The 18,975-nt window shown below is 38.0% G+C and overlaps 1 protein-coding gene across 4 annotated transcripts in view; it reads left to right on the top strand.

The window, feature by feature from the left end:
* The window catches only part of Scyl2 (SCY1 like pseudokinase 2), a 69,404-nt gene that overhangs the window by 28,051 nt on the left and 22,378 nt on the right, over window positions 1-18,975 (top strand). For all 4 annotated transcript variants that reach the window (XM_017802721.2, XM_008851148.3, XM_017802720.2 and 1 more), the window contains exons 3-6: window positions 5,599-5,756; window positions 9,941-10,085; window positions 16,480-16,629; window positions 18,238-18,459. In XM_017802721.2, coding sequence (XP_017658210.1) covers window positions 5,599-5,756; window positions 9,941-10,085; window positions 16,480-16,629; window positions 18,238-18,459 — 675 coding nt within the window. The remainder of the gene's footprint in view (window positions 1-5,598; window positions 5,757-9,940; window positions 10,086-16,479; window positions 16,630-18,237; window positions 18,460-18,975) is intronic.

Genomic DNA, 18,975 nt, shown 5'->3' with positions numbered 1-18,975 from the left:
TATTTTATGTGTATGAGTGTATTGCCTACATGTAGGTAAGTGCACCTGTGTCGTGCAATGCCCGCAGAGGGCAGAAGAGGCCATCGGATCCCCTGGAACTGGAGTTACGGACAGTTGTTAGCTGCCATGTGGGTGCTGGGATTAGAACCAGGGTGTTCTGCAAAAACAACCAGTTTTCTTAACCACTGAGCCATCTCTCCAGCCCTGAGTTCTTTATATATTCTAGATATTAAACCTCTGTCAGATGTGTCACTGGTGAAGATTTTCACCCAGTCTTTACTTCCTTGATTGCTTCTTTTACCAAGTACCACAACTGGTCACATACAGACACTGTCTATGGAATTTCTCAGGCCTAAGTGACACATCTACAATGCAACCTCTACACCTAAGGCTCATGGAACATAGAACAAGGATAAAGAAGAGTACACTAATGAATCTCTCAGTTCTCATTAATGAAGTTCCCTCATGCAGCGGAGAGCCAGGAACACAAAATGTCAACAAATAGCCAAAGCATAGCGATCAAGTCTGCTGAATGCTGGTCTTTGGACAGGACTCCTTTATTAAACTTCACCCACCCAAGGCTCAGAGACCATCTTGCAAGAGGGGGCAGAAAGATTTTAAGAGCCAGGGAGGAGGTGCATGACCATATGGAAACATACAAGCTCCTGGGAACCTGCTCATAAGAGTCTATGGCAATGGTGTCAGAATACACAAGTCCCATGCAGACTCAGGCAGACAAAAACCCAGCATAGAACTGGGACAATGAATAGTAGACCCCAATCTTATCTGAAGAAATATTGGCAACTGATTGCTGCTAGATGAGGAAGAGCTAGATAGGCTGACTAGACCTCAGTGGATGGATTTGCACTGGAGAACGTCTGGGGACACTGACTTGACATAGTGGGTCTTAGCAAGAATGACAAGAGTATATGGGCTCCAGTGGGGGGGGGGCTATCAGAGGGTGCCAGTGGGGCAGGGGTATAAAGATGATTAAGAGATTGAGATGTTCAGTATGAAATACACAAAAATTCAATAAAAACAAACTTAAAAAAATGAAAAAAGAGGACTTTTGCCTTTTGATTGTCCTGTATCTTTTAATGATCACAGGGCTAAGTTATGTGTATACAGTTTGAGCATCCCTAATCCAAAAATCAAATCAAAACTCGAAATGCTCCGAAGTTCAACACTTTGATTGCCAACATGATTGCCACAAGTAGAAAATTCCACACCTGATTTCGTGTGATGGATTACAGTCAGAAATGGAATGCAGTCAAAATACAAGTGAACCAAAACCATTGCTTAAAAAGTTATCTTTAAGCTGTGTTTGAAATATATGTGAAATGGAGCCAGGTGTGGTCTCGCACTCCTTTAATCCCAGTACTCAGGATGCAGAGGCAGGCAGATCTCCATGAGTTCAAGGTCAGTCTGGTCTATCTAGTGAGTTCCAGGTTATCTGGGGCAATAGGGAGCCCTGTTTCAAAAAGATTTGTGTGTGTGTGTGTGTGTGTGTGTGTGTGTGTAAGTAACTGTAACATAATGAATTTCATGTTTAAACTTGGGTCTCCCTCCCAAGAAATTCATGTATATGCAAATTTTTTGTATGTTTATAAAAATCCAAAATCAAGAACACCTCAGGGCCCAAACATTTTGTTTAAGGGTTATGCATCCATATGTGAGTGAAATTTAAAGCTGTCCCTCATCCTCATTGTTTTTGCCCCCTAAAGGCATGCATCATATGGATGCTCCTTATTTGTCCTGTGTTATTTCTGAGCAGACACACTGGTATATTGACTGTTGTATTAGACTAGTTGGTTTGAATCTTGACTCTTTATTCTACCTGTTTTGAGTTCTTTTACTACGTTTCTTTTCTCTACAATGTCCTTATTTTTGAAATGACTAAAATAGTTTGAGGAGTCCTGTGAAAATTTGATAATTCCCCCAAAAGAAATAGCATAGTGCTTGGCATATAACTCTTCCAGTGTTGCCTGTTGTTATTTCTGTAAGTAATCAGTTGACTGGGGAACCACTTTATTGTAAGGTCTCTGGTAGACTAATGCCTGGTCACTTTTTTAATATATAAGAAACTCTGACATAGGAATGGTAATAGGTTTATATCATATTTTGCTTAACCTAATGTACTAAAGTCCCTTATGAGAATAACAAGATGAAAATATCTGTATCTTTCACACATGCTGTTTTTGTTTTGAAGGAAATTTTAAAAATTGAATCTTTATGATTTTTTTTCATACAGTGTGATTTGATGGTACTCAGATACCCTCCCCCATCCTCACCTCCCTCTACCCCACTGCTCCCTGCCCAATTTAATAGACTCCATTATATATTATAGTCTCTAGAGTCTGATTTGTGTCCCCACATGTCCCTCAGTGTGGGTCCAACCACTGGAACCTGGTTAGCCTACTAAGCGTCCCATTCCTATAAAAGACTGTCTCTCCCCCTCCCAGGAGCCATCAGTTGATAGAAGGTCTTTAGGTTGGGTTGGGATTTCTTACCCACTTCCTTGTGTCTGTGCTGGGATTTTGTCTGGTTTGCATGTGCATGAGACTTGTGCATGCTGTCACTATTACTGTGAATTTATATATGTAACTGACCAGGTGTTTAGAAAAAAATTGCTTTCTTATGGTCATCCACCTCTGGTTCTTACAGTCTTTTTGCTCCCCTTCTGCAATGATTTGTGACCCTTGGGAGGCAGAAGTTTGAAATAGGTGTCCTATTCAAGGAGGAGCACTCTACAGATTCTTCTTGTTCCTCTTCACATTGGCCAATTGTGGGTTTCTGTATTAATCAACATCTGCTGCGTAAGGAAACTTCTGGTGAGAGTTGAGAGATACGTTCATCTTAGGTGTAGAGATTGCATTGAAGATGTGTTGCTTAGGGCTAAGTGTCTCACAAACTTTTATTCTCCGACAGTTGTGGAGCTCTGTATTAGTCTCCATCTGTTGCAAGAAGAAGCTTCTTTGAGAGTGGTGAGAGGAACACTTGTCTGTAAATATGAGGATGCATCTTAGAATACAGTAAGAGATTATATTGGTCTAGGGATGTGGCAAAAGTAGGTTTTTCTCTAGGATTTATAACCTCTCCAACCATGTATATTTGGCTGTGTTTACAGTACCACACATAAATAAGTTCCCTCTCATTGAGTGGGCCTGAATTACAATTAGACAGCTGTTGATTACCCCCAAGATAAAAGTGCCACTGCTGCACCAATAGTGATAGTTTGCTGGATCAGTTCCTGTTATTTGCTAGGCTTTACAGTTGGGTAGGACTGTTGATTGGTTTTCCCCCTTGGCAGCTTGCATAGTATCCTTATACCATGAGATCTGAAGGGAGAAAACATTCAGGTCACCTCGAGCTCGATTGCTCGAGGTCCCGTGTCTGAAGCAGTCTTTAGCAGTAGGGTTGTACCTTCAAATTCTGGGAGGCAATCAGAGGCTATGGTGCCTGTGTTATTTTGGGAGTCTCTTGGACTACCCTGACCAGTAACTTGAAGGGAGGTTTCTCAAGCCAGGTTCTGTGTTTTTTGTTATATAGCTTTCAGATAGTACATATGCACTCATATATATATATATACACACACACATATACACATATATATATGTATATATATACATGGTATGTGTATTTTTCAGTACGGCTTTGAACTAACACACTTTTCTGTAGTTTTTCACACCGTCTAAGTATTATCTTACCTCTCATTCCCCCATATGACCCTCCTGCCCCAGTTTTTACCTTTTCCCCTTGATAATACCTTTATCTTATTATCTCCCTCAAGCTCCTTCATTTTCACCCCCAAAGTTCCTTTCCATTTTCCTGGCTCCTGCAGTTACTTCAGGGTAAATACTTATATCAGAGGGTTTAGAGCTGACATCACAAATGAGAAAGAACATACTTTGCTTCACAGATGCTTTTTCATCATTGATGTTGAATGTACACGTCATAGATCAGGTGTATATCATTGATATTTATGATGGAAAAGTAACAAATTATAGGTGTTGATGTTAGTGGTATCAAAAGATACTTAACATTTATTGAACATTCATAGCATGTTGTGCTATTTCTTTTTGTTTTATATCTTTTGTGCCATTTATTTTTGTTTTCTATCTTTTGCTCTTAAGTGATCCCACCTCCCATTTTTCTGTTTGGAAAACTTACTCAGGGGAAGCTGGTTTTTTCTTTTTTTTTTTTTTGAGGGAAATTGTCTCCAAACGCTGGTCTGAACTAATACAAATGTCTTGAGTGCTATGTTGGTATATCTTCTTTTATCATAGTACATGTCTCCATTCCCAAGCTCGGTAATGGGTTATTTGAATAGAGTTACTAGATCATTTTCTCTCAGCCATACCTCTCTAAAATCCTTAACTTGCTCCTGGTATATGAAGACCATCCAACTTAAAATAAGGTATATTTGAGAAGGGTATTGATTCTGAATTTTCAACAAGTCTTGAGATGATTAAGTTACAAGACTAATTTGTGAAAACAATAATCCCATTGTAGCAAACTTAGACAAGAATAAACAATAAAATGGAAAGGTACTCTTTTTTGGATATTGATAGTTGTGTAATTAAAGCTACTTTTACAGCTTTAATTAGAAGTTTCTGTTGGAGGCTTTTAAAAGAATTATTCAGAATCTTGGCAAACACTCATTCTTTGCTAATTTTGCTTTCCACTTTACTGATTTTTTTTCATTATTGCCAAATCATATGTAATTATACTTCACCTGTTAGCTATTGATGAAGCCATTTCTAGACTTACATATAAAGATAGTGTAAATAGGCGAGAACAGTTTTTCCTTGGTTATCTGAGAGAATAAAAGGAAAATGGCAAAGAGATGTGTGCTTTCGGTGATGTGAAAAAAAGCTGTGGATTATCTCAAGGAGAAGTGAGGGACAGCTTCCCGTACCAGTCACCATCCAGTTACTGCCTCTAAAAAGTCAGAGATTAGGAAAGAAGAGAGTATAGATTACTCATACATAATAGCTCCTTAAAAATTAGGTTCAAATTAGGTTTTTGTGTAAATAAGCACCCCTGCCTAGAATCTGCCTTCATAAAGGTTTTTTCAGGATTTTGTTGCAGGGCTAGACATAGTGGTACAGGCCTGTATTCCCAGTACTGTGTAGGTAGAGGCATTTTTAACCTACATAACTAGTTGGAGGACAGCCTGGGCTACATGAGACTGCTTTAAAAAAAGCAAAAGCCATCACACTACAAGTTATTATTATAAACAGCATGTAGAAATTTTAAACATTTTTAAAACTTTCGTTTGAATTGTTTAAGACTACCATGCAGAGGAAAATGAATAGTAAGTATGCTGTGTGGATGTCTCATAACACCAGGATTCCAAGATGGGGTTTCCTCGTGTTCTCTTTAGATAAGGATCTGGGTCTTAAACTTTAAAAAATATTGAGATGTACTTATGAGGAAACTAGCTTTTTTGATCAGTAAATCATTATTACAATGGTGCTTAATTTTCCATGGCATTAGTTTTTAGTTCCTTTGTAGACTGTTAATGACATTCACATATAATTTTATTGCTTTCATTATTTCCTGATTAAAATTAGTTACACAATTTTTTTTCATTAGGAAGTGGCTGTTTTTGTCTTTGATAAAAAGCTGATTGATAAGTATCAAAAATTTGAAAAGGATCAAATCATCGATTCTTTAAAACGAGGAGTCCAACAGTTAACCCGGCTACGACACCCTCGACTTCTTACTGTTCAGCATCCATTAGAAGAATCAAGGTAAAATTTTAAAAACTCACATAGGAAATTTTCTGAAAAAATAGCTAAAAGTCACTTTATATTTGTTCTATTTCAGTTATTATCAGTAAACCTTACAAAGTTGAGATCTTATGAGTCTTTTATTTCCCTGAAATTTATTTGTATTGTGCATGTATATGTTGCTTTTGAAATACTAGTACTTCACACTTGCCGTGACTGTGTATGTAAATGCCTACATTAGTCATAATCGAAGATGTGAGGGAAGTGTGGAATTTTTACCTCAAAGTAGATGGCCTTGCTCTTTGTCAGAATTTCTTGTCTCCTTTTCATTGGTTCAATATTTGGGGACCAGTTTTATGTATCAAATGCTAGTCTAGACATCCAGTCTATTCACCCAGTATGTAGGTCTGTAGCCCTCAGTTGTTTTACTGTTTGTTTCTCCTAAAGATGAGATGAAAACATATTGCTGAGACAACCAGAAAATCAAATGTATGTGATCTTGGTGCTAGAGAAATGGTTCAGTGGTTAAGACCACCTGCTGCTCTTGCTGAGGACCTAGGTTCAGTTCTTGGCATGCCTTCTAGGTCAGAAGAAGACATCAAATCTCTTGGAACTGGGGTTAAAGATGGTTTTTAGCTGCCACGTGGGTGCTGAGAACTGAACCTGAGTCCTCATCAAGAGCAGCCAGTGCTCTTAACCACTGAGCCATCTCTCCAGCTACAATTTATGTGATTTGATGGACCTTCAAACCTTTAGTAACTCTAGCATTGTAAATCTTTTCCACATTATTCATAATCACTCAAACTTCTTTCTTCCCTCTTAGTTCACTGGTCCCTCTCCCTTGTCTAATTTAGAAGGTCTTAAGTTGTTTGCCATTATGTTCTATGATCTTTAGGTTATTAAGGATGATGCAGGAACAGGCAAGTATAGAATTTCAAGCTTGCCATCTCACCTCTGATGGGACAGTTTTACGTTAGTTTTCTGAAAATTTCTTGCTTTGAAATATTTAATAATTCTTTCCACTCACAACTACAACTAAAGGCACAAGCATTTACCATATGCAAATTATGCTAATTGTTTTAACTCACATTAGCCTCAAGGTTACACAGAACAGAGGGTATGTGATTTGAGTGGCAAAACTGGGACTTGTCAGTTGATTCCTGAACCTGTGCTCCCCCCCCCCGTTTTAAATTTTTTATTTATTTTTCTGTGTATGAGTGTTTTGCCTGCATGTATGAGTGCATCATCTGCATGCAGTACCCACAGATACCAGAAGAGGGCTCCAGATTCCCTGTAACTGGAGTTATGGATGGCTGTTAGCCACCATCTGGGTGCTGGGAACTGAACCCAGGTCCTCTGCAAGAGCAGACAGTGCTCTTAACCACTGAGCCATCTCTCCAACCCAGTGTGTGTTTTAATGGTACCATACTGTGTCTACCAAGAACTGTGCTACTATGTATCTTAGTATAAAAAAAGGTGTTATTTTAACTTGCATCTACATTATTTCTTAAGGGAAGAAGTGTTATACTTTCCTCTAGCTCTACAACTTTTTACATACTAATTTAAACTTTCTAGAGTTAGCAATTAATTTTGTGTGTAAAGTATATATGTGGGTACATTGCCACAACATGCATGTGGAAGTCAGAGGGTAACTTTGTGCAGCTGGTTCTCTCCTTTTACCTTTCTGTGGGTTCTGGGAATTGAACTCAGGTCATTAGGCTTGCATGGCAGTGATAAGTGCTTTACCTGTTGGGCCATCTTGCTGACCCTAGAGTCAGGAATTGGCCATCAGGAATGAGACAATTCAGAGATTACTATATGACATTTCAATTGTAAGATTTGTAAAACGTGTAGTAAGCATTACTAGGACACTTTAAGGAATGGAAAAAGTAACTTCCAGTTTTCAACGAGTTATTAGTACTGAGCTGATACTGGAATTATCCAGAGGAAATGTACAGAAAGAATAATCCAGATGAAAATACAGAGTTGATGAGGGCAAGTTAAGTAGAGGCAGTAATACAAACCAAAAGAAAACAAGCTTCTCAAGAACATGAGTAAAAAATAGTAGTGTATCGAGGAAGGGACTTTGAAAAAATAGGGAGAAAAAGAGCCAGGAAAAGACAAAGAAGAAATCATTGTCTTGGTGAGGGGGTGGAGGAAGGAACTCTGTAGCATGTCAAGGAAGCCAAATTTGAGAAAGAGAACTCACCAGAGGTAGGTGGAGACATCCTTACTTTTAGTAGAATGGCAGTTTGGAGCCAACAGAGAAGACGTGAGTAACATTTGACAGAGGAGCTCAAGGCAGGAAGGGTAGTTAAGGAATCAGTAGTAAACTGAGGTGAAATTTAGGACAAGCAGTCATTCATTCATGTTAGATGGCTAAGAGGTAAGCCACGGATGGAGGAAGCTATGAAATAAGCTAAATAAGGCAGTGAATAAACATTCTTCAATGTTGAAAAATAAAGCAGATCATCAAAGATTAAAGTTTTCCCAGTAAAAGAGATAGTTGTTGAGGTCATTGGGAAAAAGGAGTTAACTATAATAAAGGTTGAATTTATTGCATAAAGATACTAGGAAGCTAAGCCATGATGGAAATAGTGGAAGTCAATTACTGGTAAGTAGTTAGGGTTGGGGAGGTGGTTCCTGAGAGGATGTGGCCTTTCTGCAGTGTGTTTGTAATGACAATGGAGGTGAACCTTCATGGAAAGTCATATGGCCTTAGAGTTTGAAGCATAATCATATAGATGTGAATGTGAACAAGAAAGGTTTGGGATCAGGGGAGGGATAAAAAAATCAGAGTTGTTGACATGAATGAGTCCTGGGAAAGAGTATTTAAACATCTTTATTTCAGGGCAGTCAAACAGAATAATGTTTGTTATCTAGGGGGTTAATGAACTGAGTACCAAAAAAACGCAAAGAACTAGAGAGCACCGTTAATGGTGACTGAGCTGTCATGAAGTGTGTCCCTTCAGCCCAAGCAGCCTGGACTCTGTCTCATACGTACTTAAATTCTGCATTTCTTTTCATTTGAAAAAATGAGTTCAAGGCAAAAGATAAGTTATTCAGTGTATTACAGACACGTGAAACAACTAAGTGCATAGTGGCTGTTTAACAATTGGTCTTCTGGCACAGTTGCCTGGTTTATCCTTGGCATTTTGTAGTTTTTTATTACCCAAAACCAAAGGCCTAAAATGTTGGGACTTGAGCCTCAAATACTTGGTAATTATGATAACAAGTCTGAGCATTTTTTGAGTGTGTACACTAGACACTCCACCTTGTGTTTGCAAGATTATTTCATTTGATCTTCACAGTAACCTCTCAGAATGCATCTGTTAGCGCCATTTTACAAATGGACCAAGTAAGGCTCAAAAATACGATGTGCAATATCACCAAGACAAAAATAGGAATGCCAGGACTTGAAGTTGGCTGTCTTTAAAGCTCGAGCTCCTGATTGTTATGCTACGAGGCACTGAATGTCAGTATCTCTGGCAACATTCTCTGAATCTTAAAATCTTATATATCAAGAACAATAGAAAAAATTGAAAGCTATTGACTCCTTTCAAAGTGATGTATAAAATAGACAAAAATAGGCTCTTTTATTGAAGAAAGAATGAGGAGGACCTGTTCTTCCCACACTTTCCTTGCTCCTGAGGTGTCTCGGAGAGATCAGTAGGTTTCTTTGAGCATATTCTGAAAAGTTACAGGCTTATAAATAAGGATAAGTGTAATTATATAGTTTTTATCAATTCTTTGGTTTTCCCATGAATTTATAAGAAGCATAATTAAATAATAACTTTATTTCTTTTAAGATTTTTAGGTTTTTTATTTTACTTTTGGTTTTTTAAGGCAGGTTCTCCTTGTAGCCCCAGCTGATCTGGAACTCATTATGTAGACCAGGCTGTCCTCAGTCTCACAGAGATCCACCTGCCTCTGCTTCCTGAGCACTGGGATTAAAGGTGTGCACGACCACACCTGATTTAAGGTTTTTTTTAAAAATGTATCTCAGTTATCACAATACTTATTTTAAAAAATTAAGTGATTTATCCACTGTGGTTCGTATGTAAAGCTGACTTACTTGGTTGAGCTGTGTTGCAATCATGCTGAAGTTACCAGTCAAAAAGTCTGATAATTGAATAGTCTGTTAACTTCATATATATTTGATTTTGATAATGTATAAAAATAACTCTTTTTCTTTTTTGAAACAGGGATTGCTTGGCATTTTGCACAGAACCAGTTTTTGCTAGTTTAGCCAATGTTCTTGGTAACTGGGAAAATCTACCCTCTTCAATATCTCCAGACATTAAGGATTATAAACTTTATGATGTAGAAACTAAGTATGGTTTGCTTCAGGTATGTAGTTGTATTCAACATGAAAAATCTTTTCTCCTTTAAAAGTAATTTTTATGTAGTTCAAACTTAGCCATGTAAACTGCTGTATGTAAATCTTTCGTTAAATCTTTTGGTTATTTCCATTATTTTTCTGTGGTTTATTGATAGGCTTAAGTTTTATCTAAATATATATATATGACAGGATCTCACTATGTAGGTCTGGCTAACCGAGCACTCTGTAAACCAGGTTATCTTTGTACTTTCAGAGATTTGCTTGCCTCTGAGTGCTGAGATTAAAGGTGTGCACCACCATGCTTAGATAAGTTATATATATATATTGGTCTTTAAATTTTTTTTTATTTAATGTGTATAAGTGTATTGCTTGCTTGTAGGTAAGTGCACCCGTGTCATGCAACGCCGATGGAGGTCAGAAGAGGGTGTTGGGTTCCCTGGAACTAGAGTTACGGATGGTTGTTAGCCTCCATGTGGGTGCTGGGAATCGAATCTGGGTCCTCTGCAAGAGCAGCCAGTGCTGTCAACTGCTGGGTTGTCTCTTCAGCCCCTATTTTGGTCTTTTTGAGATGGGGTCTCCCTGTATCCCCAGCTGACCTGGACTCATTATATAGACCAGGCTGTCCTTGATTTAATAGAGATCCAGCTCCCTCTGCCTCTTGGGTACTGTGATTAAAGGTGTGCACTACCACGCCCAATTAAGTTATATTTTAGATATATGAAGCTGATAACATTGATAACTTTTGATGAGCAGCACTTACTGCTAGATGGGTTTCCTTTGATTCTTTTGAATGGTGTAAATTTATTTAATAAACAAAGCATTAAGTAACAATGAATAAAGTATTATCTTTAAGAAAATTAGTGGATATGAGGGTATTAGTACTCTTTTCATACATGCCTAGTTTTTCAGACTTTCTCTGCTTACCAGAGTAATATTTTTAACTCCATAGATTAGATTTATAGTAAGTCCTGAGTTCCTTTGAGATAGAAATCACATAATTTACTAAATAATTATTCAAATAATATTTATTTATTTTGCGTGTGTGTGTGTGTGTGTGTGTGTGTGTGTGTGTGTGTGTGTGTGTGTGTGTGTTACTCAGAGGACAGTTTATGGGAATGGGTTCTCTTCTGCCATGTATGCTCTGGATGGAACTCTGCACATCAAGCTTGTCAGAAAGTGCCTTTACCTTCTGAGCCATCTTGCCACTCCTTGTGTACTTTTTCCTTTGTTGTTTGTGCTTTTGGTTTTATATCCAAAATGTGAAACATAATGTCATGAAAGAAACTTTGCTCTGTTTTCCTCCTAAAAGTTTTGTAGTCTTTGATCCATTTTGAGTTTTTTTTTTTTTTTTTTTTTTGTGCTAGGAATTGAATCCAGGGCCTTTCACATGCTCAGTACTTGATCAGCATTGTGCTACATCCATAGCCATAATAAGTCAATTTTTATAAACAGCATAATGCTTCAACTTCATTCTTTAATGGGTGGCTTCAGTTATACTAGCACCATTTGTTGAAAAGTCTGACTTTTCCCAGTTGAATGGTTTTAGTACCCTCATCAAAATTATTTGACCATATGTACAAGACTTTATTTCTGAGTTCCTCATTGCTTTCCATTGGTCTATGTGTTTATACCAGTACACAACCAGTTTGATTTATTGTTTTGTAAATGTATCTGGACTTTTTCCTAAACTGTGAAATGGTTCCAAAGATTAACAAATAGTTAAACAAACAAAAAACAGAGTCTAAGGCGATAGCTCAGCAGATAGTGCCTTTTGTTACAAGCATGAGGACCCGAGCATATTCCCTGGACTTAGTCTAAAAACTAGGTATGCCTATGCATGTTCCTGTAATCCCAGTTCCATTGGGTGTAGAGACAGGACAGTTGCTAGGGCTTGCTGGGTACCAGCCTAGGTCTAGACTCAGTGAGAGTCCCTGTCTCAAAAGAATGAGGTGGAAAATGACAAAAGATATCCGCATTCTCCTCTGGCTTCCAGGTGTTAACATGTTGCATGTGCATATGTGTGTATAGTACTGATGTGCATTTTAGAACTATCATGCCAGAAGAGTGGCATTTTAACAAAAGTATGTAGGACATGATCCTTATATATAAATATAAAAATGCCAGGTCCCTGAAATACATAAAATGTTTGTGTGTGTGTGTGTGTGTGTGTGTGTGTGTGTGTGTGTGTGTATTTTTTTTTTGTATAGTTAGGGAAACTCTAGCTTTGGAAAACTCAGTATGTCTTCTAAGTTATATTTGGGAATAATTTTTTGTTTTTTTTATTTTTTATTTTTTTGGTCTTTCTGAGACAGGGTCTCCCTGTAGCCCCGGCTGGCCTGGAACTCACTATGTAGACCAGGTTAGCCTTGATCTCACAGAGATCTGCCTGCCTCTGCTTCCTGAGTGCTGAAATTAAAGGTATGTGCTACCACACCAAACTGGGAATAAATATATTAAAAAAAATGATGACTTTATAGACATACGCGGGTGCCAAGGATCCAAGTGCAACCAATTTTGACTAGTAATAGATACATACAGATTAGAGATGCATGTGCCAGCATCTCAGTGTTAGTAGCAAAAACAATGAGTTTCTGCAAGGAACAATAAATTCTAAAATGAAATGGAGATCTTTTTTAAAGGTTAAAAACTCATTCAATTTTATGTCTTACAGGGCTTATACTGAGTTCAGTATTGTATAACTGTATTAATTCAACTGTGAACCTAGAAACTTACAGCCACTTGTGAAAGAGATGTGCTCTGGAGTGTGTTACTGAATATGTTAAAGCTGTAATGAAATGCTTCTTCTAATCATGTAGTTATTAAAAATTAAAAACAATTATTTATTTTATGTGTATGAATGTTATGCCTGCATATATGTAAGTGCACCCATGTTGTGCAGTTCCCATGGAGGGCAGAAGAGGGTGTCAAATTTCCTGGAACTGGAGTTATGGATGATTGTTAACCAGCATGTGGGTGCTGGGAATCGAACCCAGGTCCTCTGCAAGAGCAGCCAGTGCTCTTAACCACTGAGTCATCTCTCCAGCCCCAAATATTTATTAATATGCAAAATTTTAACATTTTTATTAGCACATTAATAGTGGGTTTCATTATGACCTTTTCATACATACAAATAACATGTTTTGATCCTGTCCACCCCCCATTATTACTCTGTCTTTACATTCTCTACCTGATGATTCTCTTCATCTTCTTCTTAATTTGTTCCTCTTGTACTTGAATGTTTTATTTATTTGTTATTTGTTTATTATTTGTTTTATTTATTTTGGTGAGCCAGTGAGTTAAATTAGGGCTGTTTACAGGAGCATGGATGATGGAGCAATGCGACCTCACCGGTGCTATATTATTGAAGACAATGTCTCTCCTTCTAGCAACCATCTTGGGACCACAACAGTCTACCCCGTCCTCTGGTCCTTACATTCTTTCTGTCCTCTCTTCTGAGATGTTCCCTTAACCTTGAAGGGCCTGATACGAACAGCTGAACACTCAGTAGTCTCAACACTTTGATCAGTTATCAGTTTCTGCAATAACCACTGCCAACTGCAAAAACAATCTTCTCTGATCAAAGGTGATGCCTGCACTAATCTCTGGTGGGCATAAATATAATTATTTATAAGACAGTTTGACAGATCTGTCATGTCTGTTTAGTAAAATAACAGCAGTAACTTCCCTATTAAGGCCTATGATCTCCCCAGCTGTGGGCTTTTGATCAAATTTACAGTATCAGATGTGGATTCCCCCCTGTGGAGTGGGCTTCAATTCCAGTCAGAAAGCAGCTGGTTGCTCCCCATAACAGACTTGCCACTAGTGTACTAGTAGGTCCATCTTGTCTGTCAGGTTGATAGTCCACAACTGAATAAGACTGTTGATGGGTGATTGTTGTCCCCCAACAGCCTGCCATAGTACCTTTAGGCACTGTGAGGCCAAGCCAGCAGGGAGGAAGCTTCGAGCTCAGTTCCAGCTTGATTTCTCTGTGTCGTATGACCAAAGCATATAGTATCTTCAGCCACAGGGTCTTACTGTCTAGTTTTGGTGGGCAGCCAACCTTAGTGGCAGTTGCCTGTATTGTCTTGGAGGCCTCCCTGACCAGCGGCTTACAGGAAGGTAGTCCACCCCTGGCAGTGAATTTTCATTTAATAACATATAAGACTTCTGGGGGCAGCTGCAAATGTACATCTTATTTATTTATTATATTAGTCACTGAGGAATACATGGACAATTAGAAGTAGCAGAAAAATGAAATTGGAAAGATAATAACAGGTCCTGATTGGTGATAGAGAATAATGAAGAATTTTAAGTAGGGCAAATGACCTGTTCTGATGTGCATTTATATTAAACTAATTATTTGTGTGTATGTGTGTGTGTAGGTATATGTAGGTATGAGCATGTGCCATGGCACACATGTGGAGGTCAGAGGACCACCTGGCTCAGTCATTTCTTTCCTTCCACTATGGGATCTTGGGGATAGAATTCAGGCTACCTGGCTTGCATGTAAGTGCTTTTACCTGTTGAACCATCTAGCTGGCCTTATATTTTTATTTTATACTTTACTGTACTTTGTGGACAAAGCCTCACGATAGTCCAGGCTGGCCTTAAACTTAAGATTCTCCTGCCTCAGCCTCTTAAGTAGTTTTGTAGATTTTCACTACCACATGTGGCACTGATTTGCATTTTTGAGTTATCATGACAGACTGCTGGAACTGTTTGGTATCAAAAGTATATGAGAAAAGATCTCTATAGAATTTAGTTTTAGGATCAAACATAAATTTGTAAGCGTTTAACATACTATTTACATCTAGAAAATAATGATAGGGATTTGTTTGTAGATAGAATCTCACTCTAGCCCTAGCAGTCCTGGAACTCACTGTGTAGCCCAAGCTGGCCTTGAATTCAAGGTGATCCACTTGTTCTAGGCCTCTGAGTGCTGGAATTCTAGATATGAACTACCACGCTCAAATTATTAATTAATTTCTGGAGTGCTGCTAGGCAAACACTCTACCTCACTGAGCCACATCCTCAGCCATTGAATGATAGTTGTTTTTATTTTTCAAAGTCAAGGTCAAAGATCATAGAAAGGACTAGAGGTAGCATGTAGTTAGGTAGAGGTAGAGGTCAACTAGACTGTGTGATAAGTAACTAGGGATGTAGAGATTTGAAGTAGTGTGGAATCTACTATGATTTCTTGAATTTATTAAGAAGTTAATGTACCACTGTTTGGGATATTCCACCAGTGTGTTGTGTTGGAGAGCTGGGTGGCTGCTTCAGTAGCCCTGCTAGGGACAGTGGTCCAGAGTAGGGAAGATGGTCAAACTGGATCTTCTTCTCGGTGTATTTGATGGTGGTGGTGGTGGAGGGTGGTACAGTATGGTTCAAAAGTTTTTGTCCTTAGCAAATAGAAAAATGAAGTGATTTTTAACCAATACTGTAAAGATTATGGGAGAAATTGCTGAATTCTGGGTAGAAACGCAGATTTTGATTCCTCTGAGATTGAGATGCTGCTTATAGGAGACCTAAGGGGAGAGAAAGTAGTGAGGTGACCAAGTCTGGGCTTTAGCACAGAGGCCCAGGCACAGATAGTGGGAGTAATCAGTATGACTGATGAAGACCTTAGAGCACTTAGGAAAGTGAAAGCAGCCAGCCCTTGCAGAACTGACTCTGTGAATAGAAATGAGGAAGTAGGAAAACAGACTGAAAAGTTGTATCTGGGAGAGTCTGAGGACAACAGGGATTGATTCTTGGAAGTCAAGAGAGTGTTCACTTCCCAGAATCTACTTCTCCCTAATAACTTAGTGCTTAATAATTGATGCTTAATATTTTATTTACCAAATTTTACAGTAATCTTCATTGTAAATACAAAAAATTACCAGGTATTTATTTAGTGTGACAGTAAATATTTAAAAACTAAGCATAAAAATTAAATTTCAATATAAGGTATAACTATATAAAAATTTTATTAACTATATCTATAACTCACATCAGTGATTCTCCTGTTTCAAGCTCTAGAAACGAATACATTTAGAAAGCAAAAACTTACCTTTATGTTGCCCATAACAAGAAGATTCTTAGTAGATAGTTATTTGGTTTTATTATAAGATTTTCCACACTGATTTGATTGCTAGCTGACATGCAAAAACTCTTAATAGGAAAACCACCAAGGAGTTTTATTCAGTATAAAAGGTTACTTTTTAGTTGGGCATGGTAACATACACCTTTAATCCCATCACTCAGGAGGAGAGGCAGGAAGATCTCTGTAAGACCAGCCTGGTCTCCAGAGTGAATTCCAAGCCAACTGTGGTTACAGTTGGCTTACTACTGTGGTTAAAGAAAACAAAACTAAAACAAAGTCAGATTTTCCAAGGATTTTTTTTTTTTCTCTTCTATTTCCAGGTTTCTGAAGGGTTGTCATTTTTGCATAGCAGTGTGAAAATGGTTCATGGGAATATTACTCCTGAAAATATAATTTTGAATAAAAGTGGAGCCTGGAAAATAATGGGCTTTGATTTTTGTGTGTCATCAATCAATCCTTCTGAACAAGAGGTAATGAAGGCTTTTAGTCTTCAGTTGCTTTTATTTATTGCCTGTGTGGATGTAAGTTCACCCATGTCATGCAATGCTCGCAGAGTACAGAAGAGGGCATCGGATCTCCTGGAACTGGAGTTAACAGGCAATTGTTAGCCACCATGTAGGTGCTGGCATTCAATCCCGGGTCTTCTGCAAGAACAGCCAGTGTTCTTGACTGCTGAGCCATCTCTCCAGCCTGCTGGAAATCTGTGATTGTATCTGGAATAGACTAGAAAATATAATGTAATTCTGATAAATGTATGGAAGTCAATAGTGGTGTTATGGGTATGTTTAACTTTACAACTTTAAAGAAAATTTCTAGTGTTCTTTGTATCTAAAAGTATTTTTCAGATTACTAATTCCATAGAAGTCTTGAGAAAAGAGTCATAGAGTTAAATGAAATTGAACTGACTGTTTAGTCAAACAGGACTGCTGTGAACCTCTCATCATTTCCCAGCTTGTTAGACTATAGGGTCTTCCTTAGGGGGCACAGCAGCAGTGGCAATGGTAACAGCAGTTAGCACTTACTGAAATATTTTCTTTCTTTTTTTAAAATTTTATTTTATTTTTATTTTATGTGTATACATGTATCACGTGCATGTAGGTAAGTGTACCTGTGTCGTGCAATGCCTGTGGAGGATAGAAGAGGCTGTTGGATCCCCTAGAACTGGAGTTATGGACAGTTATTAGCTGCCATGTGGGTGCTAGGATTTGAACCTGGGTCTTCTGCAACAGTAGTCAGTGTTCTTAACCACTGAGCCATCTCTCCAGCCCCTGAAATATTTTCTTTAGTTTTAAAAAGAAATTATTTTTATTTTTTATGTATATGAGTGTTTTGCCTGCGTATATGTAAGAGCACTCATGTCATGTAAGAGCACTCATGTCACCAGAAGAGGGTGTTGGAACTGGAGTTAGAGATGGCTGTGAGTTGCCATGTGGGTGCTGGGAACCAAACTTGGGTTCTTAACTGCTGAGTCACCTCTACAGCTCCCAATTTTTTTTTTTTTTTTTTTTTTTTTTTGAGACAGGGTCTCCTTGTAGCCACAGCTAACCTGGAACTCACTATATAGATCAGGTTGGCCTCGAACTCACAGAGATCTGTCTGCCTCTGCCTCCTGAGTGCTAATGTTAAAGGCGTGTACCACCATGCCTGGCCTCTAGCTCCTAATTTTACAGATCAATTAAATTTGTTCTTTGACAGTTTCATGCATGCATATAGCATATTCTGTTTATTCTCATCCTATTTTCTAAACACTTTTCATGTATTTTTATTTAATCCTTAACAATAATTCGGCAGTGTTTAGGGCCAAGAATAAATAAGTTGTAACGAATAAAGTAACATATCTAGGTTTGGGTGGGTGCTGAGTGGTCCAGATAGGATTTGAGCTCAGTCTTTGTACTCCTAGGCACCTGTTTCTTAGTAATTTAGGATGTTTGTCTACTCACTCTTAAGAGAATTAAGGATGGTAGTGGCATTTTTTACTTGAGTGATATAAAACAAATTTAAAGATAGCTACAACTTGATAATGGTTTGCTTTCACTTGAAATATTTAACCATGTCATCCTTTTCCTGTCTTCTTACAGCCTAAGTTTCCTTGTAAAGAATGGGACCCAAATTTACCATCTTTGTGTCTTCCAAATCCTGAATATTTGGCTCCTGAATACATACTTTCTGTGAGCTGTGAAACAGCCAGTGATATGTACTCTTTAGGAACTGTGATGTATGCTGTATTTAATAAAGGGAAACCGATGTTTGAAGTCAACAAGCAGGATATTTATAAGAGTTTCAGTAGGCAGTTGGATCAGGTATTTGCCTATAGATATTTGCTTGTTTAAAGCTTTTTTTCTAAAATATAGATGGAAAAAATTAATTTATTCTTTGAGAATTTCATACATGCAAACAGTGTATTTTGCTCATATTCACCCCTTATTCCTACCCTAATGCTACCTAGATCCACCCTTTTACCTCTGATCTTTGTCTCAACTTCATCCCCGTCTTTTTTTTTTTTTTTTAGTGGCCACATCCTTAAGTAAAACTGATCTCCCTCTCCCACCAGCCATCAGCTGTCACTAGCTCCTTAGCTAGGATTGGGGTCTTATGAACCTCTCCCTCTTCCATGCTGTAGTGTTGATTGGCTTGATCTTGTGCAGCTCTTTTGCAGACAATCAAGAAGAGTACCTCATTTCAAGTTTGCATAAAATTAATTCAGTAATATAATTTCTATAAATAATGAAGACTACTAGAAGTTTGTTACTACAAATTTAATTATGGCATTTATTAGGTTGAAAGTTGAAATGTGAGCTAAAAATACTGGGCATTTT

This window comes from Nannospalax galili, unplaced genomic scaffold, assembly GCF_000622305.1.
Source record: "Nannospalax galili isolate Female #2095 unplaced genomic scaffold, S.galili_v1.0 scaffold885, whole genome shotgun sequence".
Taxonomy (NCBI): domain Eukaryota; kingdom Metazoa; phylum Chordata; class Mammalia; order Rodentia; family Spalacidae; genus Nannospalax; species Nannospalax galili.
The sequence above is the reverse complement of the archived record's forward strand: the minus strand, read 5'-3'. Positions and strand labels throughout refer to the sequence as shown.